Source organism: Cyanistes caeruleus, chromosome 2 (assembly GCF_971803275.1).
Source record: "Cyanistes caeruleus chromosome 2, bCyaCae1.hap1.1, whole genome shotgun sequence".
Lineage (NCBI taxonomy): Eukaryota > Metazoa > Chordata > Aves > Passeriformes > Paridae > Cyanistes > Cyanistes caeruleus.
The window spans coordinates 64,126,738-64,150,986 of record NC_141702.1 but is presented as its reverse complement, the minus strand read 5'-3'; the positions used below and the strand labels follow the sequence as shown (position 1 = coordinate 64,150,986).

Sequence of the window (24,249 nt, the reverse complement as noted above, 5' to 3'; positions counted from 1 at the left end):
AGAGCATAGAGGAACACAAAGTCTGTTGCCTATCTTTCTAAACTGGTAAACCTGATACTCAGAGGCTACCCCATTGTCTGCAGAACTGTGCAGCCACAGTTCTGATGGTGGCTGAAACCCAAAAGTAACAAACAGGAGAGTACTGATTGTTAAAGTTTCACATCAGATTAAAGCTTTGTTAACTGAGAGAGCCTCTAGAGTGGATGACAAGTGCTTGGTTATTACAGTATGAGTCCTGTTTAATGGAACAGGAGGATTTAGAATTTAAAAGCGGGGAAGGGTTTAACCCAGCTGCCTGTTTGAACGACCCTGAAGAGGGGAGCCAAGGCAAATTCCATGACTGCATTCAGGTAATAGATCTGCAGATTAGGGCGAGGAAAAGATCTACAAGACGTTCCATGGCCCGAGGGAGAAAATGTGTTTATTGATGGGTCTTCAAGGGTGATAGAAGGAAAGCAATTTACAGGATACTCTATCGTGAATGGAAAGAAATTAAAGGAAGGGTGAAGGTTACCAACCACCTGGTCAGCTCAGACAGGTGAGCTGTATGGTCTTGTGAGAGCCTGTGAATTATATTGAGACAAGACAGTAAATGTTTTTACTGATTCTAAATATGCATATGGGGCGATACATGCATTTGGAAAACGATGGGAAGAAAGAGGCTTATTAACCTGCAGAGGAAAGACATTAGCCCATGAGAACTCAATCTCCCACCTATTGGAGGTGGTGAATTTACCAAAAAAGGTAGCAGTAATACACATCAAGGGGCACCAGGCAGGGTGCTCGGAAGAGGCAAGAGGAAACAGACTAGCTGAAACAATAGACTCAAGGGAACTCATTTTACAGGAAAGATTCTTAAAAGAGTAATGGCTGCTTTAGGGATATACTGAAACCTACATACCCCCCGTCACCCCCAGAGTTTGGGCCGGGTTGAAAGTATGAATGAAAAAATAAAGAAACACCTTCTGAAGCTGGTGATAGAAACTAAAATGCCATGGGTATAGCTCTTGCTGCTGGCTTTGGCAAGAATAAAGGCCAGACCCAGGAGGGATAGGGCCAGACCCTATCCTTGTAATTCTCAGCCTGGGAGGGGGGTAAAGATAAGTGATGTATATTTAAAACAATTTGTGGCCTGGATACTGTCTCTTGTGAAATCTCTTTGACAGGAAGCTCAGCTGACATAGACCCTGCCTTTGGACTTTACTGTTCACAAACGTGAAAACCAGGAGATTGAGTCCTAGTTAAAGAGTGAAAAGAAGCACCCCTGGTGGCTAAGTGGCGTGGACATTCCCAGGTGTCACTGACCACAGAAACAGCCGTCAAGACAGCTGAACACAGGTAAACCCATCACACTCGGGTCAAGGTCTCTGAGGTCCCAGAGGTTTGGACAGCTCAGCTGGAGGAGAAGGATGGGAAGCCGCGACTGACACCCCGCAGGAGTGGACTGGAGCAGTAGCCATGTGTCAACATCGGGGGAAGCCCTGAGTACCTACCCACAGACTGCCTGCTGAAATAGCCTGTATGGGCATTCCTACTCTCAAATCTCCTGACACTGGGGGCCAATCCATGCTGTCACTGTTTTCTTTATGCTGAGCTGTTTCTGTGCCTTCACTTGCCACAGGTGGTGTGAAAGACAATGTGAAAGTGAAAATTAGGTTAGGAAATTAGATTATTACACTATTAGAATGTTTCCCTTAATAATCCTCCCTTTATATTGTCAGTTAAGTTGGGGCCAAAAGTGGGAAAATAATTTTTTAACCTTAGGAGAAGCAGCAAAAACCTTTAACCTTAGCAATTGTTGGGTCTGCGGAGGCCCAGGGGGATCTGAAAGCTGGCCATGGGTGGCCAGCCCAGTCGAGCCTAAATGGTGGGTTAGCACCCTGAGTGAAGTCCATAATAGAACAGGATTTTGAGACAAAGAAGGAAGTCCACAACAGCTTCATTCTTCTGAAAGAGGCATATATTGTCTAAACAGAACAGGTAGCACATAAGTGGGAAAAAGGGTTTGTGACTGGATTTTATCCTTAGGTTTATATTGTTGGACCCCAACTGCCCTCCTTATAATTGTTCCAGATATTGAGGCAGATGGAATCAAACACATGTTAAGTTCACCAATGGTAGATGAGCAAGGTGTTCCTTCCATAATTACCAGAAGATTTTAAAGTCCGTAAAGCAGTGAGGAAAGATAAGTTTGTTTCTGTTTGACCTCTTATTTTTAAGTTGCCCCCAAGACAATTCCACAAGACACGTTATCTGAGATATAACTGCAAGTGGAAACCTCATGTGGGAGCTTGGAAATGCAAATACTGTGATTCTTATGGCAAAGTAACTATTGTTGTGGGACCACTAAGCCCCAAAAGCAAGCTGTATTTTGACCCACCAATTGATGATGAAAATTGGAAAGGTTCTTTTGCCAATGGGACCTGGGCTTTAAAGGAACATTACTGGATTTGTAGCCAATATGCTTACTGTAGGTTTCCTCCAAACCGGTCAGAGATATGTTATGTGGAGTATATTAGACCATTGTTCTTTCTGCTACTGCAAGTTCAGGGAAATCAAGAGTCAAAATATATGAGAAAAGCGGTTCATTGATGCATCCCTGGCTAGAGGGAGCACCCAAAAGTAAGGCAACAGCTCTTGACCTTCTTGCTGACCAGTTCACTCAGATAAGAAATGCAATATTTCAGCATCAGATGGTATTAAGGGGGAGTATGTGAAAAATTAAATGACTCCAACTGCTGCTTGCAAATAGATGACAATGGAAAAGTAGTAAAACAGATAACAAAAAGAATAAAAAAGTTAGCTCATGTACCAGTCCAAACATGAAAAGGATGGGAACAGGACATGTTTTCATGGTTACCTGATAGACTATGAGTTAAACAAATGCTTTTTTCCTCTTATGTGTTGTAGCAACTTATGGATGCTAACTATGAAGCTGGGAGCACAGTGCCTGTGGAATAGCATGCCACATAACTTTCTCAGTCTTGCCTGAGAAAGTGGCCTGGGAATTAATAAGGAGGAATTAAAACAATCCTCAGAGATAGAAAACAGCCTTGCAGGTGCTGTTTGTCGGTTCCTTGTTTTCTTGCAAGAGAAGGTGGAGGGGTGGTGTACCCCACTGACCAATGATGGTGATGTGTCAGTTTACTAACCAATAAGAGTTTTACTCTTCTGTACTTTCACGTAACAGTCTATAAAAGAAGATCTGAAGTAATAAACCTTAAGAAGAGAAAGGAAGAACTCTCCTGTTCAACTCACAAGAGTCTGTGTCGTTCTTCTCGCCGTTCCCAATAGAGCGACAGCAACTCTAATCTTTTTACCATGCATGATCCCTTGCCTAGTACAACTCATTCAATGTGATCAAAAAGATGCAGGTAGTAGCCGTGCCTACTGATCCAGAGATGGCTACAAAAGGGCAGAAAGTGATACCACTGCAAATAACTGCAAAGCCAAAAAAGACCCAAGAAAAAGAAATTAAGTCAATAATAACTGAAGTTTGTAAAGACAATTAACAAAAATTGAAAGAGGAGGGATTGAGAGGAATGACAGGTTTGTCTTTACAAACAAGCTGTGGGTCTGCTGATAAGATGAAACTATCACTGAGAGATAACAGAAACAATGGGATGGATTCCACTGAAAGGTGAAAGAGACACTGGGAAAACACCATAAAATTCCTCAAGGGCTAAGAATTAAGAAGGGGATTATGCACTGGAGGGGGGGTGGGGGTATCCCAGGTATCAGGCATTCAGGGAAGTCTGTACCTCTCAAGTACCTCAGCCTATGGGGAAAGAGAGAAAGGGACATACGGCCGGGAATTAGGATAAAAGGGAGGCTGAGCACTCAAAAAATTTGAGAGATGCCAGGGGAACACCCCTCTCCTTTATTTGAATAAAGTAAAAGAACTCCTCTGTCTCCTTTTTGGACATAAACCTCTGGTGTTTGTAGATTAATTTTCCTGGCATGATGGACAGTATCTGGAATGTCTGTAAAAAATGAGAATCCTCCTAAGCTTCTGAAAATTTGGAAGCAGAATTTTTCTAAGAGATCTAAACAAACACAATTATTAAATGTCTTTATTTAGTCATGGAAATATTTCCATTTAAAAAGAAAAAACAACAACCCTATTTTTCATAAATAATACGGCACTTAAGAATCTAAGACCCCAAATTTCATAGTAATCAAAAAATATGCGTGCCACTCCTGGTTCTCACCACCCTCTCCACAAAAAATCTCTGCACTGTAGCATTTTCACTGCTGTGTTCAATGTTTTCTCATGAACAGAAAGGCACTGAGAAAACTAATTACCTGAAGGCTTTGGAATTTCACATGCCATGTTTTCTGATAAAAAAACACCATCGTCTCTTAAAAAGCACACAAATCTTTGCAAAAAGGAAAAGAAAAGAAAAAGCAACTACAGATCCACATGGTACATTCTAAAGCATCTGGAAATTCAACAGCCTGAAGAGTTTTCTAGTCATTTCATGTGTACACATGTACAATATATAACAGGTCCCTCAGGAATGTTAGTCCTTTTGAAGACTATTTAACTATGGGCTTGAATGGAAAAGTGCTTCTTTTTGCTTCCTCTAAAGCTGCTTACAGATAAGAGTTAAAAAACCAAAAATTACTTATTACTCCTTAATCAATGTTTCCTTTCCATTTAGATTACACCCCCTTTCCCTTTGTTTTTCTTCTGAAAAGAACCTATGTAGTCAGTCTCCGCCTGCATGGAAACAATTCCATGAATGATTCTGATAATCTGTTTTTTCCCCTGTGTCTTCCCCAAAGACCCAAATTCAGTTTTCCAAATGTGATAAGCAGAGATGCACGTGGTAAAGATATGCCACATCACAGTTAGACAGCAAATAACTCTTCCAGTTTTTCCTTTTTTTTCCTGGATTTATTACCTCTGTGAGGTTTTCAGTAATTCATTCACAACACCTCTAACCTGTTACACACCCTAATAGATTAAAAAATAAGCAAACCCTGAAGCATTTGGTCATTCTGTGTCTCTGCCTATTCATTTGATTTAAAAATTGGTCTAGTGACTGCACTGACTGATATTTCCCAAAATAAACCCATCTATGCACTGGTTTATCAGTTGTTCCCTTGCTCACAGATTTCTGGGTAGCAATGCATGTTCCTTCCCTAAGAACACAGCAATGAATTTATCATTGCTAGCACATGAATTTATTATTATTTATTGTCTATTTCTAATGTCCTAAATATTTGTCATTTAAATTCAAAAGATTATGTCTACTTTTCCTACTCATCTGCACCTTACAAGGTTTATTTATGTTTTATTTCAAAGAAATCCTTGAAAAAGCAGAAAGACATATCAGTATCTGCTTACATACCTCATATACCTTATCCATTTCCAGCTCTTCCTTTAAAAAACAAAATAAAAACCAAATGAGAAAAGAAACCACCACCACTTTCTTTTAACAAAGCAACCTGTAGAATTACAGTTAAGCTGCTTTTTTCCACGTAAGACTACTACTAAGGCTTCTCAATTCAAACATGATTTGAAAGCAGGTAGGACAACCTTTGCAGGGCTTGGTCAGACCTTAGTAATCTGTAAGTCACAAGAACAACATTTACATGCAGCCTTCCTTGCAATTTAGCAGGAAAAAAAACCCACACAGCACTCAACCACACAAATCAATTTACTTCAGTCAACACAGATGAAGTGCAGCGTAAACAAAACACACCAGATTAAACCTAATTTGAAAAATCCCTGGGCTCCACCAAAAACAATGCAAAAAAGTATCAACTTCACACAGAAAATGAAGGCTTAAATTCAAAGACGAGACTAAATTTGGAATATTCCAAGACTTAAAAAAGCAACCCTCCATCAAACCAGACATGTCACTAACACGGCACATAGCACTATAATTTTCTTCTATTGCAACAATTCACAAAGGATAGAGTTGGAATCACTGTCCTGCTTTGCAAAGCTCTCCACAGCACAGATTCAGGTAATCTTGCCCTGTAACACAAAAGCCTCAAATACTTATAAAAATTTAAAGGACCCTATTAAAACGTATCAAGGACAAGGAGTTTATCTCCAGCAGAAAGAAGCAAACTTGCAGCCTTGTCTACAGTTGCAGATATACAAGTTACAAGATTACAGCATTGTTGCCAAGTACAAGAAAGTGTGGCACGGTGGTCCTTTCGTAAACATCATCTCTCAGCAGCTCCCAAGGACGGCAATTACACAAGTCTAGGATAAAAGTTCAGACAGACACAGATTCATCTGGGCTGCTTTATTTCACTTAAATGCATCTCCCTTTTGCACAGATCAAGCTTGAAATTAATTTCACAATTTGAGCTATGACTCTTTGCTTCAGCTTACTGGAGCACAGATCACAGAACTACCCTTCACCTTTCAAGACTGTCAGAGCAACAGTGAAAGTATCAGTAAAGAAAGGGGAGAGGAGGTGATACACAAATTATTCCTGTTAAGGAGGACAAAACCTCCCACACTAGTTGTCTACCAAAATAACCACATGTGTGCACATAAGTAGTAACTTGGTATTTAAGTTACTGGAAAAATCACACTCAAAATTCCTGAGAAGCAACTACTAATTTGCAAATTAATGCAGAAAATACTACTGCTCACACCAGCACCATCTGCCTCTAAGGCAGCACAGACTGCCCGGCCTCACAAGTAACTGCACTCTTGCATCCCTAACAGAAAACGGATATGACTCATCTGAGTTAAATTCTTTAACGCTTGACATGATTGCTGCTAATCGTTGCAAAACGAAAACCAGATCTGATAAGCGTTCGGCTTTGTCAATGGTAACTCCAGGTGGCCTGTGATAGCTGTATTCCATTCCAAATCAATTCAGTTTTACAGCAAAAAGAACAGCCTTGGATTATTGTTGCTTGTCACTTTCTGTATTAATACGAGATGCTCAAACTTTACTTCCAAAGGCAACCCATCTCTGTGGATGATTCCAGTACCAAAAACTACTTTTATATGGCTAAAGCACTAATTTAGAATTACTGCAGTACAATTTAATATCCAACCACTCTGTAAGAGTGTTTTAAATTTCAGATTTTATGTTAACTATCATCGAGGTTCTTATCTTCTTAACTGAAATGAGTCATAGCTAAATCACCAGTGATCACAATGGCTGTGCATCTGATCTACCCAGCAGCTCACAAACTCAGGAAAGCTGGGTTCTCTCCTCGCCTTTAGCTACAGTCTACTGCCAAACCTCAAGCAAGCTCTTCATCCTTCTGGTTTCATTCTCTTTAAAATGATGAGATGTCTATCTGTTCCCTCCATAAAGTGCTTTAGCCTCTATGGATAAAATCCTTATGTAAACTCATTACCCACAAAGGGGAATGGCCAGCATCACAGCTGGCAGAAGCATGATAAAGGACTTCAAGATAAAGCACTTGGAGCACTGTAAATGTTGAATTCAATTCTGAATTATTTATATATGGCCATTCACCAAGCTAGGACAATGCTGAACTCCATGTACAGAAAAAAAATATTTTGTACCAGCAGCACTTTTGAAGTAGAACTAGCACTACAAATGAGGTTTTAAGTGCATCAGATTTTTGAGTAAGAACAAGGACTACAAAACAGAAGCACAAAGAAACATTTTGCTTGAGAAAAACTCTACAAACTAATCCATTACCTATATGTTTTAAATCACAGTAGACAGCACAACCTCACGCTAGCTAGCCCACAACTGAACCAAAGAAATGTTACTAGAAGAACCTTATGAATTCATCAATTCCAGTGGGGCATGATAAACTTTAATGACTGGCATATGTTAATTGAGCCAAAGTGGCAAGAATAACCATTTGCATATAAAATCAGTGACTTGCTTAATCTTATGTTCCTATTCCTTCTATTCTATGTACAGGTAAAAATGTTTTCATTCCTCATAACTTCTGGAATTCAGTTAGTATTCCAAGTGTTCTAGTCCCAATTAACTAAAACAACTAGGTATACATGATCTCACTGCAATATTCAACACGGCTTCAACTGCTATTCAACCTGCAGTCTGAAATGGTAAAGATAACAGTAATTTATGCTAAAAACAGATTTTTTCTTTTCTACAGCAATTTTTGATGTGAACAGGATGTAAATCTGAATAATTGCCATCAAAACAGATACTCAGTTTACACAAACTAAATAACCCACATAACTGGTAGGAAACCTAGCTCAGTTAAAACACGTAAATTCTCATGCTTCAGGCTCTTCATCTTCTATAGAAGAGAGAAAGAAACATTTATGATGAAGAAACACTTGAGACACTGGGGAAAATAAGTGACAACAGCCACCACCTACTCATGCATTCATTTTTAGCAGACTAACCACTCTTTCACAGAGATTTAGCCAAAAATACCTGGATATAAAGGCCAGCAAATTAAACCACAAACTCTAGGAAACAACTTTGCCAGCATAGACCAAGTAATTTACAATAGCATAAGCCAAAAATTAAGCTCCTGAAATTTAATTTGTTTCTTTTGCAGTCAACCTTCTTCATTTACCACACTGAAGGTTGTCAATATAACTGCAGGGCAGATACATTCAAGCAGAAATTAATAACTGAAAAATATTATATCTTTTATCAAAAAAGTTATGTGTTAGAGTTTGACTGAAAAATCAAATTAATTAAGATGGAAAGCAAAATTTTTACAACACATTCAGTCATGACATTTTGTATATTTCCTGCAGATACAAAGAAACCAATGGTTCATGCTGGAAAAGATGCACAAATGCTGTACTTGCAGTCCAGTTCTATATGGTGAATCTGAAAGACTATTTTTCAACAAACAGCACATATTAGCAAGTTATTTCCTGAATGACCATTGAGGCCTAAGACTTGCAATAGCTACTCACTGCCCTTCATTCAGTTCAAGGGCCTCAAGAAAGACTGTGAATTTGGAAGCCAAGATAGCTGCTGAAATTGTGCATTCACAAATGCAGTATCTTTAATCCACCTTCCTGAATAGACATGACACTGCAACTGCACTTCCTCAGCTCTGAACAAAAGCTTCAAAGCACACTTGTTACACCTAAACTAGGAAATCAGAATAGCAATGCTGGCTAATTAAATATGGCCCTGGTCCCACTTCTGCATCAGGACCAAGTGGCTTGGAATGATTTTACATCAGTCTTAAATTCTCCTAGCCTCAGGTTGATCCCTTCAGACAGGCCACTGGGAATGCTACTGCGGCTCTACCCATTGGCACAGAACAAAAGCACACCAGAAGTGATAACAGCTTAACAGCATAGGCCACTGAACTCTGCTATCCATGTGTAGAAGCCTAGAAGATAAGGGGACTTAATGTGTATGTCTCCAAACACCAATAGCCGGATAACTGTGCAGCCAACCAAGGATTGTTGTGAGAAAGAACAGGATGTGGCTGGAGAAGGGGGCCATATAGAGGTAGGGCAGCACTTTTCTGGGACAAGCCTCCTTGTTCTGGCTCCTGGAGATAAGCACAACACAGTACAGTGTGTGAATGAGGTCAAGAAGCAGACATGCTTCTATAGGGGGGGCTCAAGACCACCAAAGATCTCCAGAGCCCTCTGACCCATTTCCAGAAAGGTCTAAAAGAACAGACTGAGCATGATAACTAACTTGCATAGAAAGTGAGAAACTTATCTCCAGGAGAGAGAAAACTTATGTATAAAAAGGTCTCCCCACAAAGCCCAGGTGTGTGTGCATCCCAGGACCTTGGCCACACCATCAGCTGGATCAACGCTGGAGCCAGGATTGTTGATCTCTCTTCCTTTTTATCTCTTTCACCCTCTTTAACCCATCTCTCCCTTCTTTTTCTGCCCCTTTATTCAAATCCCAGTACTGTTGGTTACACTGGGAGACAATGGACTACCATACCAATTTTCATGGCAAGTGTATAACCTAATGAAACTCTGTAAGCTTTTGCAGATCCTCTCACTTTTGTCTTTCCTTTCAACCACAAGCACCTACGAATCTGGGGCACTCCCCCTTAAGAGTAGGATATGACAACACAAATACTCATTTGCTAGTAAAGATGTAGTCAAAATTTCAATTCAGGTGGCAGAATCTTTGAACTTTCACATGATGAGAAGTCCTCAAGTTTTTGTTGTAATACACAGTAAACTCAAGATAATGCTTTCAAACATTCCTGTAAACTGAAGGTATCTGCAAAACATCAGACTGAGAGCACAAACAGCTGGCACAGCCAGCATGAAATACACTCCTTAGCCGCCCTGACCGGAAGAGGAAATGATATGAGGCAACCCACAAGGAGACAAGATCAAGAATAACGTGAAACCACACCTTTAGACAATCTCAACACTGGTTGCTGCAGTCCTGCTTTTGGTCAGTCCTCCGGAATGCGTGCTCAGCTCACAGAACTTACTCAACAGAAAGCTAACCAGAAGGAAGTAAAGGAGTGAGTTAGCAATCAGGCGAGCTCCATGACCTACCTCATCACATAATTCTCTGAACACTAAAAGCAGCACCAGGGAAAAGCATGTTAGTCCAGTTTCTCCTCCACTCTAAGCTGCTGTGGGACTGCATCTCAAAGGATACAACATACTCAGCTATTCCAGCAGTTCTACTTAATGAGAGTAAGTGCACAGAAAAATGTATTTTATGATCTTCTTACCCTACTTAACACTGCAGCTAGAGTGAGACAGCAGTATACTCTCAGCAGGAGGGTAATTCTCTTTTCTGATATTGATATGCATATTGCAGTACCTGTCATGCTGTTTCTATTTATTTGTTGGCATTAAGAATTATTTGAAAATGTGCCATGTCAACTAGGCCTTTCAGTATTAGAAGTCTGAGACAGTTTTATCGCAAAAGTATTTGACATTACTACGGCAGTAGCTCTAAATCACAGTATCATCGAATGGCTTGGGTTGGAAGGGACATCAAAGTTCACCTAATTCCAGCCCTGCTGCCTTGGGCAGGGATGCCACTCACTAGATCAGGTTGCTCAGGGCCCATCCAAAGTGGCCTTGAACACTTACAGGGATAGGACATTCACAACCTTTGGGTAATCTGTTCCAGTGCTTCACCACCTGCTGGGTAAAGAATTTCTTCTTAACATGTACTCTAAACCTGTCCCCTTTCAGTTTGAAAACACTTTTTAACCTTTCAGCTTAAAACCATTTCAGTTTAAAACCCCTTTTCCTGTCACTATCTGCTCATATAAAAAGCCCACCTCCCTCCTTTCTATAAGCCCCCTTAAGGTACTGAAGGGCCACAATGAGTTCTCCCTGAAGTCTTCTCTTCTCCACATTGAACAACGCCAGCTCTGTGTCTGTGAATCAGTATCTTCAATTCATAATGGATAAGGAATATATAAGTTCCTATGAATTGAATTAAATCTTGAAAACAGGCATCTGGTAGTTTGCAAGCAGCCACAGCATAAACTGAAATTCACTAAGGTTTGGTAAATCTGCCTACCAGGAAATTTTTCAACTGAAGCTACTATTAAAGTACTTGAACAGAGAAGATACAGGGACAAGTATCAGGTTGTCAACAGACTGATCATTCAAAGCAGACACACTTCTGGGACACTGCAGAAGAGAGACCAAAATGCAAGCAGTTAAGCAACAAAATGGACTGGAAATTTTCCAGTTCACACCCATTTGGCAGGGCTTGCTGCAAAAGCTCTCAGTTTAGTTCAGTCCATTTTCCCAGTGCTTTTATTGCATTTTGGCTTTCTTGCATCAGCTGGAAAAGGGAGATCATGGTTTCTGGTAACAGAATTAGTGGCAAGAATCCTCATTTTCTTGTTTATTTTGCAGCATGCTTTTAGAACACATACTTTTAAGACATTCTCTGAGTACCTCAGAATTGTGAAACACACTCAAATGTGTTGAAGTATTTAAGCCATGTTAAATCCACTTCACACTTACTGGCCTTCACAAACTTCTGGTGTTATTAAGCCTCAATGAATTAAGCATATTTGAGTAAATCTTCAATACAAGCTCTTTGAGTGGCTGCTAAATCCAGCCTGAGACACTTCTCATCTGCAAACAGAGCATTCTGCAATACACCCTAAGACCGGTCCAGCAAAAAGCTGCTAGCACAGCTGGGCTGGGCTGCATCACAGTCTCAGCTCTGGACAGTGCTGCCCATAGAGGCTCCAGCCTTAAAGGCTTGTCCAGAACCAAGCACCCACCATGAGTCCCCAGCTCTACCTGAGGCCAAAGGGCTTCCTTCCTCATGCTAAGAGGTTGATAAAGTACTTTCTTCACCACTGGAAATGGCCTTCTATGGCTGTAGTAAATCAGGGTACCCACATGCTGCCCTTGGCCTGTGGCAGCAAGTAGAAGAAGGAAAACAAACCACGTCTGCTCACTCTGATGTATGGTTGAGAAATACCATAATCCCTCAAGAACAGACCGGAATTGGGCACTGCTGCAAGACCTCAGCACTTCGTCAAAGTTAATAGCATTGGAGTCATAATAATAGAGCTGTACAGGACATTTTGGAATGGCTACTTATTTTTCTGGCTTGCCCTGCAATGCCTGCCATGCTTCATATGTGCCACATTCACTATACACAGTTAATACAAGGTTAATACATCAGGAAAATTCCCAAAAGAATAAGAACCCTGAAAGACATAAAAGGAAACTAGAACAACCAAGCACAATATCAAACCCTGCCCCCCTCAAAAAGAACAACTACAAAGAAAATCAAAAATGTAAAAAACAAAACCAGAAACATTAAAAACCACAAAAAACAACAAAAAAAGCCCTCTTTAAGAAATTCTGTTCCTCTTCTAATTAACATGCAATCATAAAAATAGTTGTGGAAATTAGAATCTTCACAGTCTTGAAATGTATATAATATACAAATATTGAATGAGTCAATCAGGGAACTTTACCTCCCAAAATAAGTTTCAACATAATAAGCAAAAGAAAATAGTTTGTGCACAGCAACTTGAATGATTTGCAAGGTCACTGAAAACCCCTGTAAGAGAGTAAGTATTGAAGGACTCAAAGTATCAAAGGAAGTATATTTGTTTTCATATGAAGTAACATTGAAATTCACTTCTGCAGAAAACAAAAATTGAAATTGATCTCAGGGAATATAAATACACAGGACTTCAGCTTATTTACAGAAGTAACAATCATTTCTTGTGAAAGTGATCAGGATGGTGTCACTGAGCCTCTTGCAATTGCACTTGACCCAGGAATGATGACAATGTTCAGAACTGACAAAATCCCGCTCCCAAGGAGATTCAGAGGGATTCTTTGTTCTTCACACCAACTGCTTGGCAAAAACTTCTAATTTCCAACTGTGATCTGGAAGACAAGGTTCTGGTGATATGAAAGATATTCAAGAGGCTTCTGCCCTTCTCCACAAATGCCACATGTCACTTCCACTGATGGCAGGAGCTGCAAGGAGTGAGTGAATACAGGATGCAGCACATAACCAAAAACCTAGTTTTCATTATCATGCTACATTATTGGAAGCATAACCAATAGTCAGTATGCATGCACTGAGGTTAAAGTCAATCCATTTTCACTCAAATCAGCTATAAGGATCCTGGATGAAGGTCAAGAAACCTAATCTGAGCTATTGTCTTGAAAATCAGTAAGAAACCAATAAAACATAAAATTATGATATACATCTAGTGTGTTTCTCTTTAGATACATTCTTCTATAGAGAAAAGCCAGTACTACAATGCTTTCAAAAGTATGCATAGCTGCAAAAATCGTATTGAAGGTGGAGCAGTGGAAGTAGGAGCATTTAATCTTCTGGGTGTGCCTCTATGGTGGAGTTAAATGAAGCACTTTGCTACTGTGTCAACATAACTGAATAAATTTATCCCAAGCAGGAGGGGCCCCACTTCAGAACCATAAATTAATTCCTACAGTGGTACAACTGTTCCTTTATTTCTGGTACCATTCTGGTATCCTTGAGTCTTCCTTGGTCACATCCAGGGCTTCCTGTGCTACAGTCAGGTGACTTAAGCACACTCCACAACAGACTTCTACCAGAAGTTTAACCTGCGTCTTCACAGTTCACAGATTGCAGGTCCCTCCGTCTATAGGTCCCTAATAAGCCAGAAAGACTGTAATGAAACCAGCATTAAAACTGTATCAGACAGGTATTGTGTGAAGGGGAAGAAAACCAGATAAATTCTGCAAGAGGTACAGATAACACTTCTTTGGAGATATCGCTGAAAACCTGACTTCACCACTGAAAGCACCAGCTGCTTACTCACCCAGAGTGCACTCTCTGCAAGAGACACCCACTGACACAATCAGCAAGCAAGTCCCAGAGCAACTCATTTGCTTTATTACAGTAAGGAAGAAATGCAGAGCCAAATTTTTACAAGGGTGTCTAGCTCTTAAATCAAAACATACATTTCTTGTGGGAATTGAAAGAGCACTGATTCCCACTGGCTTCAAATGATTCAGACTGTGGGAAATCTTTAAGCCTCATGCTGCATCTAAACTCATTCCAATGTTTATGAATATAGGCAGACATGATTTAGAAGGGAATTCAACTCCTGCATGCTGTTGTTAATAGTTGATCAGCAGCTCTTCATAACTGAAATATTTTTTCTGCATCACTTAAGGCATAAATTTGGTCTCAGAGGAAAAAGGTAATATCAACCAAAAAAGCAGCCTGTGCTTGTGTGTCAAGCTCAGCCTGAGGTTCATGTTCTCTTGGAACACAAACAATCACAAACCTCTTACAGAAATCTACCCATCAGTAATTAGCAGAAAATCTCCCAATTGTCAAAACAGATTCTTCTGTCATCTGTCACACACACATGTTCTGTGGTATGAGATGACTTTGCTGACTGCTGCAGATGTTTATCTCATTCTAACAAATGCTGAACTTTGAGTGTGTCTGTACCGCTGAATATAAACCCCCAGAGAAGCCATACTGAAGAAGTGGTAGGAGACTACTGTGGACAGTGGATGTTTCGGAAAATCTAAAGCAGGGAGCCTACAATGAAAGATGTGAATCCCAGCAATAACTTCCATTTTATTAAACACAGACTTGCAAAATCCCTGCCACTATAGAATCAGGTTTTTTAATTCCTTTGGGTTTAACTTAAAAATAAACTTGCTGGTTACCTATGCATGCAAATACAGCAATTCCAAATACAGACTGCTCCAAAGGCACTGAGGCAAGAGAGGAACAAGTTTTAAATGATCAGCACCACAGAATGCACTCAAAACTCAGCTGGTCTATATAGAGACAAAATAAAACAAACTGCCATAAAATTGCAATCTTCACTTGCTTAACCTAATTTCATTTAAGATGTAACAGAGGGTGAAGTTTACTGAGGACAATGGTGCTAAAGCATTTATATAAGGCCTTTTCTACTTTTCACTTGAACCTTTAGGCTTTAACACAACTTGTTTCAGCTGTTGTCACTTGCTACATTTACAGCTTTTTGTATTGTGCTTCTTTACTTTGGAAAGCTACTAAAAAAAGAAGCCAAATTATTATCATGACTGCAGCAAATTCAAGAGTCATTTCTTTATGACACATCCTGTTCAGAGCTACAGAAATGCAAACTGCAGAAAAAACAGTCACAAGCTTTCTTCTGCATTACTCAAAAAGTATTCATCTAGTTCCATTTAGCATTTTCTCCATTGGGGAACATACTTAGATGATATCTGCTCATACAGATGCCTCACGAGTTTTACATCTTTATTATATTTTAACAGACCCTAATAATTTCATAACTTGCTTTCCTCCCACCACTTCAAATACCATGAAGTATTTCTAAACTATCACCGTGATGCACTGAAGTGCAAAAGAGAAAGTACCATTTCAAAAGTCTAACTTCTAGTAACTTCCAGAAACTTCTAAATAATCCAACAAAAGCCTTCATGTGGACTCTCTAGTCAGCTGTCTCACTGATAACACTTCAGTAAATAAGCACTGCAGGAGCATATCCCTAATGTTATTTATGTTACAGACATGGCTGGTAATTCACACCCATGGCATATGCTGCATAAGCCTCTCAGCTCTGGGAGAGGCCTTAGGAAGCTCCTGCACAGCAGAGCTACAATCTGCTGTCACAGGCCATTGATAGTCTGAAAGAGAACCCAGTGTATCTGCTGTGCTACTCCTGCTTCAGACAGAAACTGATGGAATATTAGCTTTCCAGTCACCTATAGCCTGATGAGAGTAGTTCAATACAGTACCAATACTGGAATCCAATTATACAAATTTACACCTGGTCCAGCAATGGAAATATGTTGTTTCAAATCCCGCAATTTCTTCATAAATTCAGAAGTTCTCCACTAGCACCATGAACACACATATTTTGTATCAGGGTTACAGATTTTTTTCCAGACTCATAATTTCTGTTGTAGAAATTAGATGCCATTCAGGTGCTTTAGAATAAAATACTTGAAGATATGCTGTCATTTGCTTTAGGTTTCTAATACTGCTTTCTAAGAGAGTCTGCAATCAATATGCATAATCAAAAGGATCGTAATAATCCACCCCACCTAAACATTACAATATGTGTATGCATTCTGACACAAAGATTTTGTACTCATAATACTTTGCATCCATGACATGATTATAGTCATACTCTCAAGACAGCCATAAGATCAAGTCTGCACACCATTATTAACTTATTTGGCATCTCTTGCTCCAACTCATCACTTGCATCATCGCTGCTGAAACATAGAATTTTTCAACATGATTTCCACTGACAGTGGGACTAAACCTCTTTTTATTTTTTTAGTAGTTGTCCTGGACTCTGAAATCAGACAAGAATAATGCAACATGATAATATTTCCTGCTCACTAATAAGAACTATAATTTGATTCTCCAGTCATGATGCTATAGAAACAGTAGTGGAGGTACAGCAGTACCTGGGGAATGGGGGGAGGGGGCTGTCAAAAAGACGCAAAATAAGATGTGAATCTAAGTGTTGCATAATCACAGAAAGTATGTGCAGTATTTCAAGTGTCTGACAAAACTCTGTCAGTGAAACCAAATATTAATCAGGAGGCATCAAGAAAAAGGCGATGAAAAACACCTAATTGTTCTGAGAGACAATGTAGAATAGAATAAAGCTTGTGATTACTTTCTCTGCTAGTGATTTTTTTTTCCTACAAACAGCTAGTATGGTAGGATATATGATGGTTTTTACCACAGAAAATATTTACATCAACTTCTAGAAACGAGAACATCAGTTTTGAATAGAATACGACCTCCTTTGGGTTTAAGGTGAAAGTCTACATTGGTGTGTCACAATCATGAACTTCAGGAAACACATATAAAAGGCATAACTCACTTGAAAAAAATAGCAGCCTAGAATATATCATATTTAGAGGAAGAAACCACAAGAATGCTGTTGGGCCCTGGCACTGCTTTACAGCGTTTCTGTATGCCTATAAATGTTTCTAATCCACAAATGTTCTGTAGAATCTGCAGAAACAACTTAGGTGTAGAACATCTTTGAAGTAAAGTTCACCTTCATAGAAGTGAACTTTTTGTCATTTTTTGTATCAAGTCTTCCCAAGAAAGTTGCACTCTATGTTTCTAAACCCAGTAAGCCAACATACCAATCTCAAGCCCAAGCCTGCATGAATTCTGAAAGAAAGAATGCTGAATACTGGAAATAAAGATAATATATTAAACCTATTTTATCATCTCTTATTTGATGAACTGCATTTTCATTGGTCATTGCTGTTCTGGAGAATTATCTCAATAACCTCACACAATGGTGTTAGTAGAAAATGCTATCTATCCTCAGGACCATTGATGGATAAAACTTGGGCATAAGAAGCTTATGAAATTTAAATTCCCCAGTATAAGACAGCATTAAAGTTAGAAAGACAGTTTTATATGAAAAGCACATCAGTCAAGCTGTTTATCTTGAGAACCAACCTAAAACAAGTGACTGCACACATTAGAAAACCCATATCCTCCTCAATAACTGTGATCTTTCACAAATTCCTCTGAGACTGTATTTAAGTCAGAATGCCCAATATTATGCATCTAGAAAATTACCATACACAACCCTGTTTAATTCTAAAAACATTTGTGAAGAAATTACCTTGACTTAGAGCATCTCCCTCCCATGAAGAGCTGATTTCATTTAAATTACTGATTCATGAGAGTTTTTATCCTTTTACCATACTTTCACCTATTTTGCTCCTCTCAAACACTGTTCAGCCAATAATCGATCCTCTTACGTAATACAAAGTGACAATATAAAGATCTGCTGGAAACAAAATCTTTCTAATTTCAATTGTCAAAAAAAAAATAGGGAAAAAAATAAAAAGAATGCTTACCTAAGCCAAACAAACTCTAAGTAATTTACACTTGTTTATGGCTGTTTCCAGAAGAAACTGAGCAATTAAAGAAAAATCGACAGAATATGTAGATCTAGTCATTCAAATTTAGAGAAAATGCCATTTCATTACAAATATCAACGGCTTTAGTGACTTTTAAAATACCATGATTACCTACTGCACTGTAGAGTCGTGTCTCAGATACATTTTGGCACATCTCTAATTGCCCAACTCTTAAAATGCTCCTGAAGTCTTTAGAAACAAAGCTGAATTTAGGAGGTATCTGTAATTCATCTGCACCAGCTTAAAATTACTGGAGACAAAACAAACAAACAAACAAAAAAACCCACCACAAACCAAAAAACAAATAATAACAATAAAAAACTCTATCTATCCTCTTTATATAGGAAAAGAGCCCTTAAGACAGCTGATTAAATCCAAATACATCAAGTTTTGCAAGAAATTGAACTACATTTTCCTCTCTTCACCTTCCTCTTTAAACAGAAGAAAATGTGATTAATACTGAAGTCTCTGTTTTTATCAGACACTTCTACAGCAGTTTCCAGGGCTCATTTGCTTTTTAAGAAAAAATTATTTTTTTGTTGAAATCAAGTGGAATTTAAGCCATGCAATCAGAAATGCTAGACTAGGCTCATTCTTAATATTTGGTGCATGCATGGTTCAATTATACATAGCTGACACCTACTCACTAAACATGCAGTGCTAATTATGTCTCAGCATTTAAGGGCCATAGTTGACTGAAGCTGGCAGGAGATTATTAGTAGGCTAATCTACATTTAGAGCGGATGATGAGTATTTTCATCTAAGATATTTTAGTTAATACTCCTTCAAGTTCTCTTTGAAGCAGTGAAAGGCATGAAGCAAACATACATCAAAAATCAGCAAGACTTCATACTACGTTATACAAAGCAAAAAGTAAGACACTAAAAAGGGAAGCTTTAATGATGTACAGGTATGCTACGCTGTAGGTCTATCCACGTAAATCACAGTTAATTTACATGCATTACAAGAGTTGAGAGGTTTAATGTTTTGCTTTGTTTCACACAAACACAGTTATAAGTTTGATTTTCCAAACCTTCCTGAAATCACATCATTCCTTACTCTGGTAACTTAGCTGGCCTTTCCAATGAATCCAGGAGGACTTCACACCCTGATTATGACCACGTAATTATCATGTAATTTGAAAGCACTTTCACTGCTGAATTTTTATTTAATATTTAGTCATGCTGTGCTACTTTCATACACTATTTTTTAAAAAAATATAGTGTACAGCTATTCTTTATAATTAATATCACTAATATCACTGAAAGCACACAGCAAAGGACAAGAAGGGTAAGAGAGATGGAGTTTAGGTCACTTACAAATGCTCTGTCCCACCACCGTGTTAAAGCAGTTAAAATATCTGTGCAAAAGCTACACCCTCCATGGCCATTTCAGTTTCGTTCCCTACTCTGTTCCCCATTTGTATTCCTCTACTACACTATACTCTACTCTTTAATGTTGTTCCCAAACAGATTTTTTTCACTCTTATAGCTCCTGGAAAACAACTAATTCCTAAAAATAGTAAGACTGTAGAAAGTGCACCAAGGATAAAGAAACGAGTGCAAAAAATTGACAGATCCCACTAGACCCAAGATAAGCAACATGAAACTGGTTTTGAGATTGCAGCTGGTTTATCACTGGTCAGCTCAGAGAGTACAGAGTACATGTGGAGCAGATGCAAACTTCTACATCTAGATCTCTTCAGTTCAGGCACTGGAGGTGATCAACTGTCCTAGTTCTTTAAATGTTTCTGGACTTTACTACTGAAGGAGAATTACAAAATACTTTTTTTCTGGTTTGCAACAGTTCCATTAAATTCCACCCAAACAGGACAAGAAAAAAAAAAAAAGAAAAAAAACCAAAAAATGAGTAACATTCTCACATTTACAGTTTGCTGAAAAGCCACTGAAACAAGCAAATTATATTACATAAGCATGCAGTTATGTAGCACTATAAACCAGACGCCTACTGCCAGAATTAAAAGGGGCCCACTTCAAGTCAAATCTCCCATTACAAGAAAAGCGTCCATGAACTATCAAGACCCGCCTGTTGAACAGCTCAGAGTCTAAAAATTAACCAGGGTAAGCGGCACAAAAACATCAGGGATAATTCAACTTCCTGAGCCTCACTACGCGACAGCTTCCACAACACAACCAAAAGAGACTCTCAGGTTTCACCTGCCCTGGAATGAAGAGATGTCAGGGTGCTTGAAGTCTCTCCGAGTTAAATGCAGAGAATATAAGGTCTATAATTAAACTTTATGGCCTTCCTATTTCCACCTGTGAGAACAGCTCCTCTGACTTCCGAAAATTGTTACTTTTAAGGAAATGTCTCTGCATGAGGCAAAAGGAATAAGCTGTGAATGCAGAGCTTAAGAATCGCCCACCTCACTGAACAGAAAACAGCAGTCCATGAGGCAAAGCTTGCAAAGTTTCAAAGAGGTGACAGGCATTTGCATGCCTGTGCTGAACAGCCTTTTGTGAGAACTGTTCACAGTAGAGGTTTTTGTTTGTTTGGGTTTTCTTTCCCTTTTTCTTCACCCCTCCCCAGGAGAGGAGGAAACTACAGTATCTGACAAAACTTGTTAAATGCTTCTCTTTAGCATGCATTTCATATAAGGCAAAGCCTACAGTCAAACTACAAAAACTGCTACACCAAAGCTTAAAATTGCAGGTCAGGTCAATTCCCTGCTTCTGATATTTTTTTAAAGCAAAAAGCCATTAATTCAGTACTATAACCTTACTTGTATGAAGCCTTTGAAAATCTAGCAAGCAGAGGTATTTTTTATTCTACATTCACACTATTTATCTGTCAGTAAGATGAATAGATGGGGGAGAGTTTTAGTTATTATTTTTACAAACGGGGCCATCATAACACAAAACCTCAGGCCACCACACCTTCAAATGAAGGTACTGTACTTTTATCTCCACACAGCTGGCAAACTGGGCTGAGAGGATGCAGCCCTGGGTACTCTTGCCAATTAACTCGGCCGGCGTGCTCTCTGTCCAAGCGCATCAATCGTGTTTATTTTATGCAACCAATATCAAAAGCACAAACTTTCAACCACAAACACCTGCAGCATCCCAGATACCGCGTCAGCACTAGGAAATTGTCCCTACGCGCCTGGTGTCAAATCTGCTTTTCGAAGCTCCCGTGGCCTCGCAGCTCCCGTCTGTTTCAGCCCGCACTCATCGTACAAGTACAGATTTGCATCCCTGCACTCGGGACCCCGAGAGAAAGCAGCCAGGGAACGTTTAACCCGCTGGTAGCGGTCACAAGCGCTGATTAACAGCACGCTTGCTGACATAAGAGTTTCTTCTTCATTAGCGCGGGGGACAAAAGCGGTCTCTGGCACACTTTTGCCTCCCCACGCTCCCTCCGTGCCTGCTGTCACTGCAGCCGGGGGCACCGAGGGCTCGGCCCCCGGAGGAGCCGGCGGCCGGAGCTGCTCCCGCCGCCCCGCGGTGAACCCGGGGCGGTGACGGCGAGCCCCGGCCGAGCCGGTCCCGCGGAGGGATGATCAGCCCCGGCCGGGCAGCCCTTCTCACCTGCGTTGTAGAAGCGGTCCAGCACCGCCGTCTCGCCGAAGTCCAGCTTGCCGAAGTGCAGGGTCTCCAGCGCGGCGCCCACCGCCTCGCACGCCTCCCGCAGGCTCTGCAGGGCGCCGCTCTCCGCCGCCAGCAGCGGCCCCTGGCTCGCCTCGTTGATCACGTAGGTGACCGCGGTCCGGCGGCCGCCACCCTTGGCCCGCGCCGCGGTGCTCGGGCAGGAGGCGGCGGCGGCGTCCTCAGCCCAGAGAGCGGCGGGCGGCGGCGCAGCCAAGTCGGGCGGGAGGCTGCGGGCGCCGGGGTCGGCCCCGGGCGCTCTCCTGCCCAGTACCTCCTCGCAGGGGGTCCCGCCGCCGGGCGGGCCGGGCACCGGCAGGCTGACGATCCCCTCGCTGCTGTCGCTCATCCCGGCGGGGAAGGAGTAGCCCCGGGCTCTGTTGCGCCGGCTGGGGTTAGGCGGATGCCATACTGCGCCGCCCGCCCCGGAGCGGTCCCGCTGAGCTGCTGGAGGGGAGAGGCGGCCGGGCTGAAGCGAGGGATTCCCACTCGGGCGCTAGCGAAGGCTGACAGAGACGGGGAGACGAGCACAGCCTCCCTCCGTGCCTGCCACCGGCACCATGACGCGCCCTTCTCCCCCGCACCTGCAGGGACTGCCCGGCGCGCCGACCCCCGGCAGCCCGGCGTCCTTCCCCTGCCACCCCCGACACCCCGCTCTTCCTCCGGCCGCTTCACTCCGTGGGCGAAATTCCTCGGCCGCAGGGAGGAACCACTTGTGGGATCGCTCTCCGGCGCTCCAGCTCTTGCCGAGCCACAGCTGCGGATCCACTGGCAGCGCGGGCTGGGGCGGCCCCAGCGCCGGGCACCTCCTCCGGCCCCGCCTCCGGGCAGAAATAACCTTTTCCGCCCCCCTGCTCGGCGTTCCGGCCGCGTCCCGAGTGGGAGCTCTCGGAGAAAGGGGGTCACGTCGTGTCCTCACGGGTTTGTCCGCCTGGAAGGTCTCAGCTCCCCTTGGGAAGGCCCGGCCTGCCCCCGCCCCGCGCCTCGGGGCGCCCCGGGAGGGGACGGCAGTACCGGCTGTTGGAGAGCACCGAGGGCGGCCCTTCCCTGCCGCCTCCTGTGGGGCTTTATTTCGTAACATCCTCCCCCCTAACGCGAGCCCACGGTCGCGCTTCAAACCTATCGGGTCAGGCTGCGTCTCCCCGCCGCTAAAACTACAGGGGCCCTGCCTCGCCCTGCAGCCTTCAAAGGGGCTCGAGGTTTGCGAGAAGCCAGGTCCTTCATGTGCGCTGAACCTGGTCCTACTAAAGAGATTTTATCATTTACTGCTTTTCTTGTTTGTTTTTAATGGCACGCACGTTCTAACTAGCTTGTCAGGAGTAAATGCTTTGAGTGTTTGCAGTGAGTTGAGAGCGGTGGCAGGACTGAGTAATCATTAGCCTTTGCTGTCTACTATTATCCGCCGCCTGAACCTGCCTCGCTCTGTGCTCCCAAACGGCTTCAAGTTCACTGAAGGTTTATGGCTGGCTGCGTTGAGCAGGATCAGCCTGACGCTTTGCAAGTGCTGCACTCAGAAACTGGAAAGCTACCTCTGTATGTTGACTAAATATGTCGGTTTTTTGCATTCACCTACAATTTACTTGTCAAGAGTACTTAAAAGCTTGATAATTACCAAAAACATTACTTCACGGAGAAGGAAACTAGTAGGAATAACTAGCACATATCCAAAACCTGTGCTAGCTTTGTGTGGTGTAGCACCCAGTAGAGGAAAAGATCCTTTGGCATTTGAAATAATCCATCATATGAAAAAAAGATTATTTACAGTCCAAGAGTGAATATCTGGGGAATTCAAAATGGATTGGAAAAATAAATAATGTTGAGACTTCTGCAGTCTGTTTTTGGATATAAATATTATGAAAGTGGATGATTTATTAAATGTCTTTTTTTTTTTAAAGGGCTTTAATTGAACAGGTACAAGGGAGAAGGAAAAACAGCATTTATTAGCTTTGTTTATATGTTGTATCAATAGGTCCCATCCTGTTAAAATTGATGTTAAGACTAATCCACTTGTTGGCACAAAGCCTCCTCCTGTATCATTGTTTTCCATTACTTCTGTAGACAGAGGATCAGTTCTGGAATAATTAGAAAAATTACTCACTGCAGTAGCTTCAGTAGCTCTGTTTGCTTTTGTGTTGAGCAGTCCCCTTTTCCAACAAGATATGCTTGGCATTTGCTTCTGCTGATAAGAAATCGGTAAATGGGGTGGGAAGATGACAAGCAAACTAAAGACTAATTTACAGGGAAAAGTTAATATTTGCTCATCTGCCAGATACAGTAGGTTATTGTTTCTTGCTACAGTCTGAATGGCACGAG

At 41.3% G+C, this 24,249-nt stretch overlaps 1 protein-coding gene across 1 annotated transcript in view; it reads right to left on the bottom strand.

Moving 5' to 3' along the window:
- Positions 1-22,680, bottom strand: part of MAP3K5 (mitogen-activated protein kinase kinase kinase 5) — a 104,066-nt gene extending 81,386 nt beyond the window's left edge. The window contains exon 1 of the mRNA XM_086877488.1: positions 21,880-22,680. Within this exon, the coding sequence (XP_086733614.1) occupies positions 21,880-22,285 (406 nt within the window). The 5' untranslated portion in view covers positions 22,286-22,680. The remainder of the gene's footprint in view (positions 1-21,879) is intronic.
- Between the last annotated feature and the right edge of the window lie 1,569 nt (positions 22,681-24,249).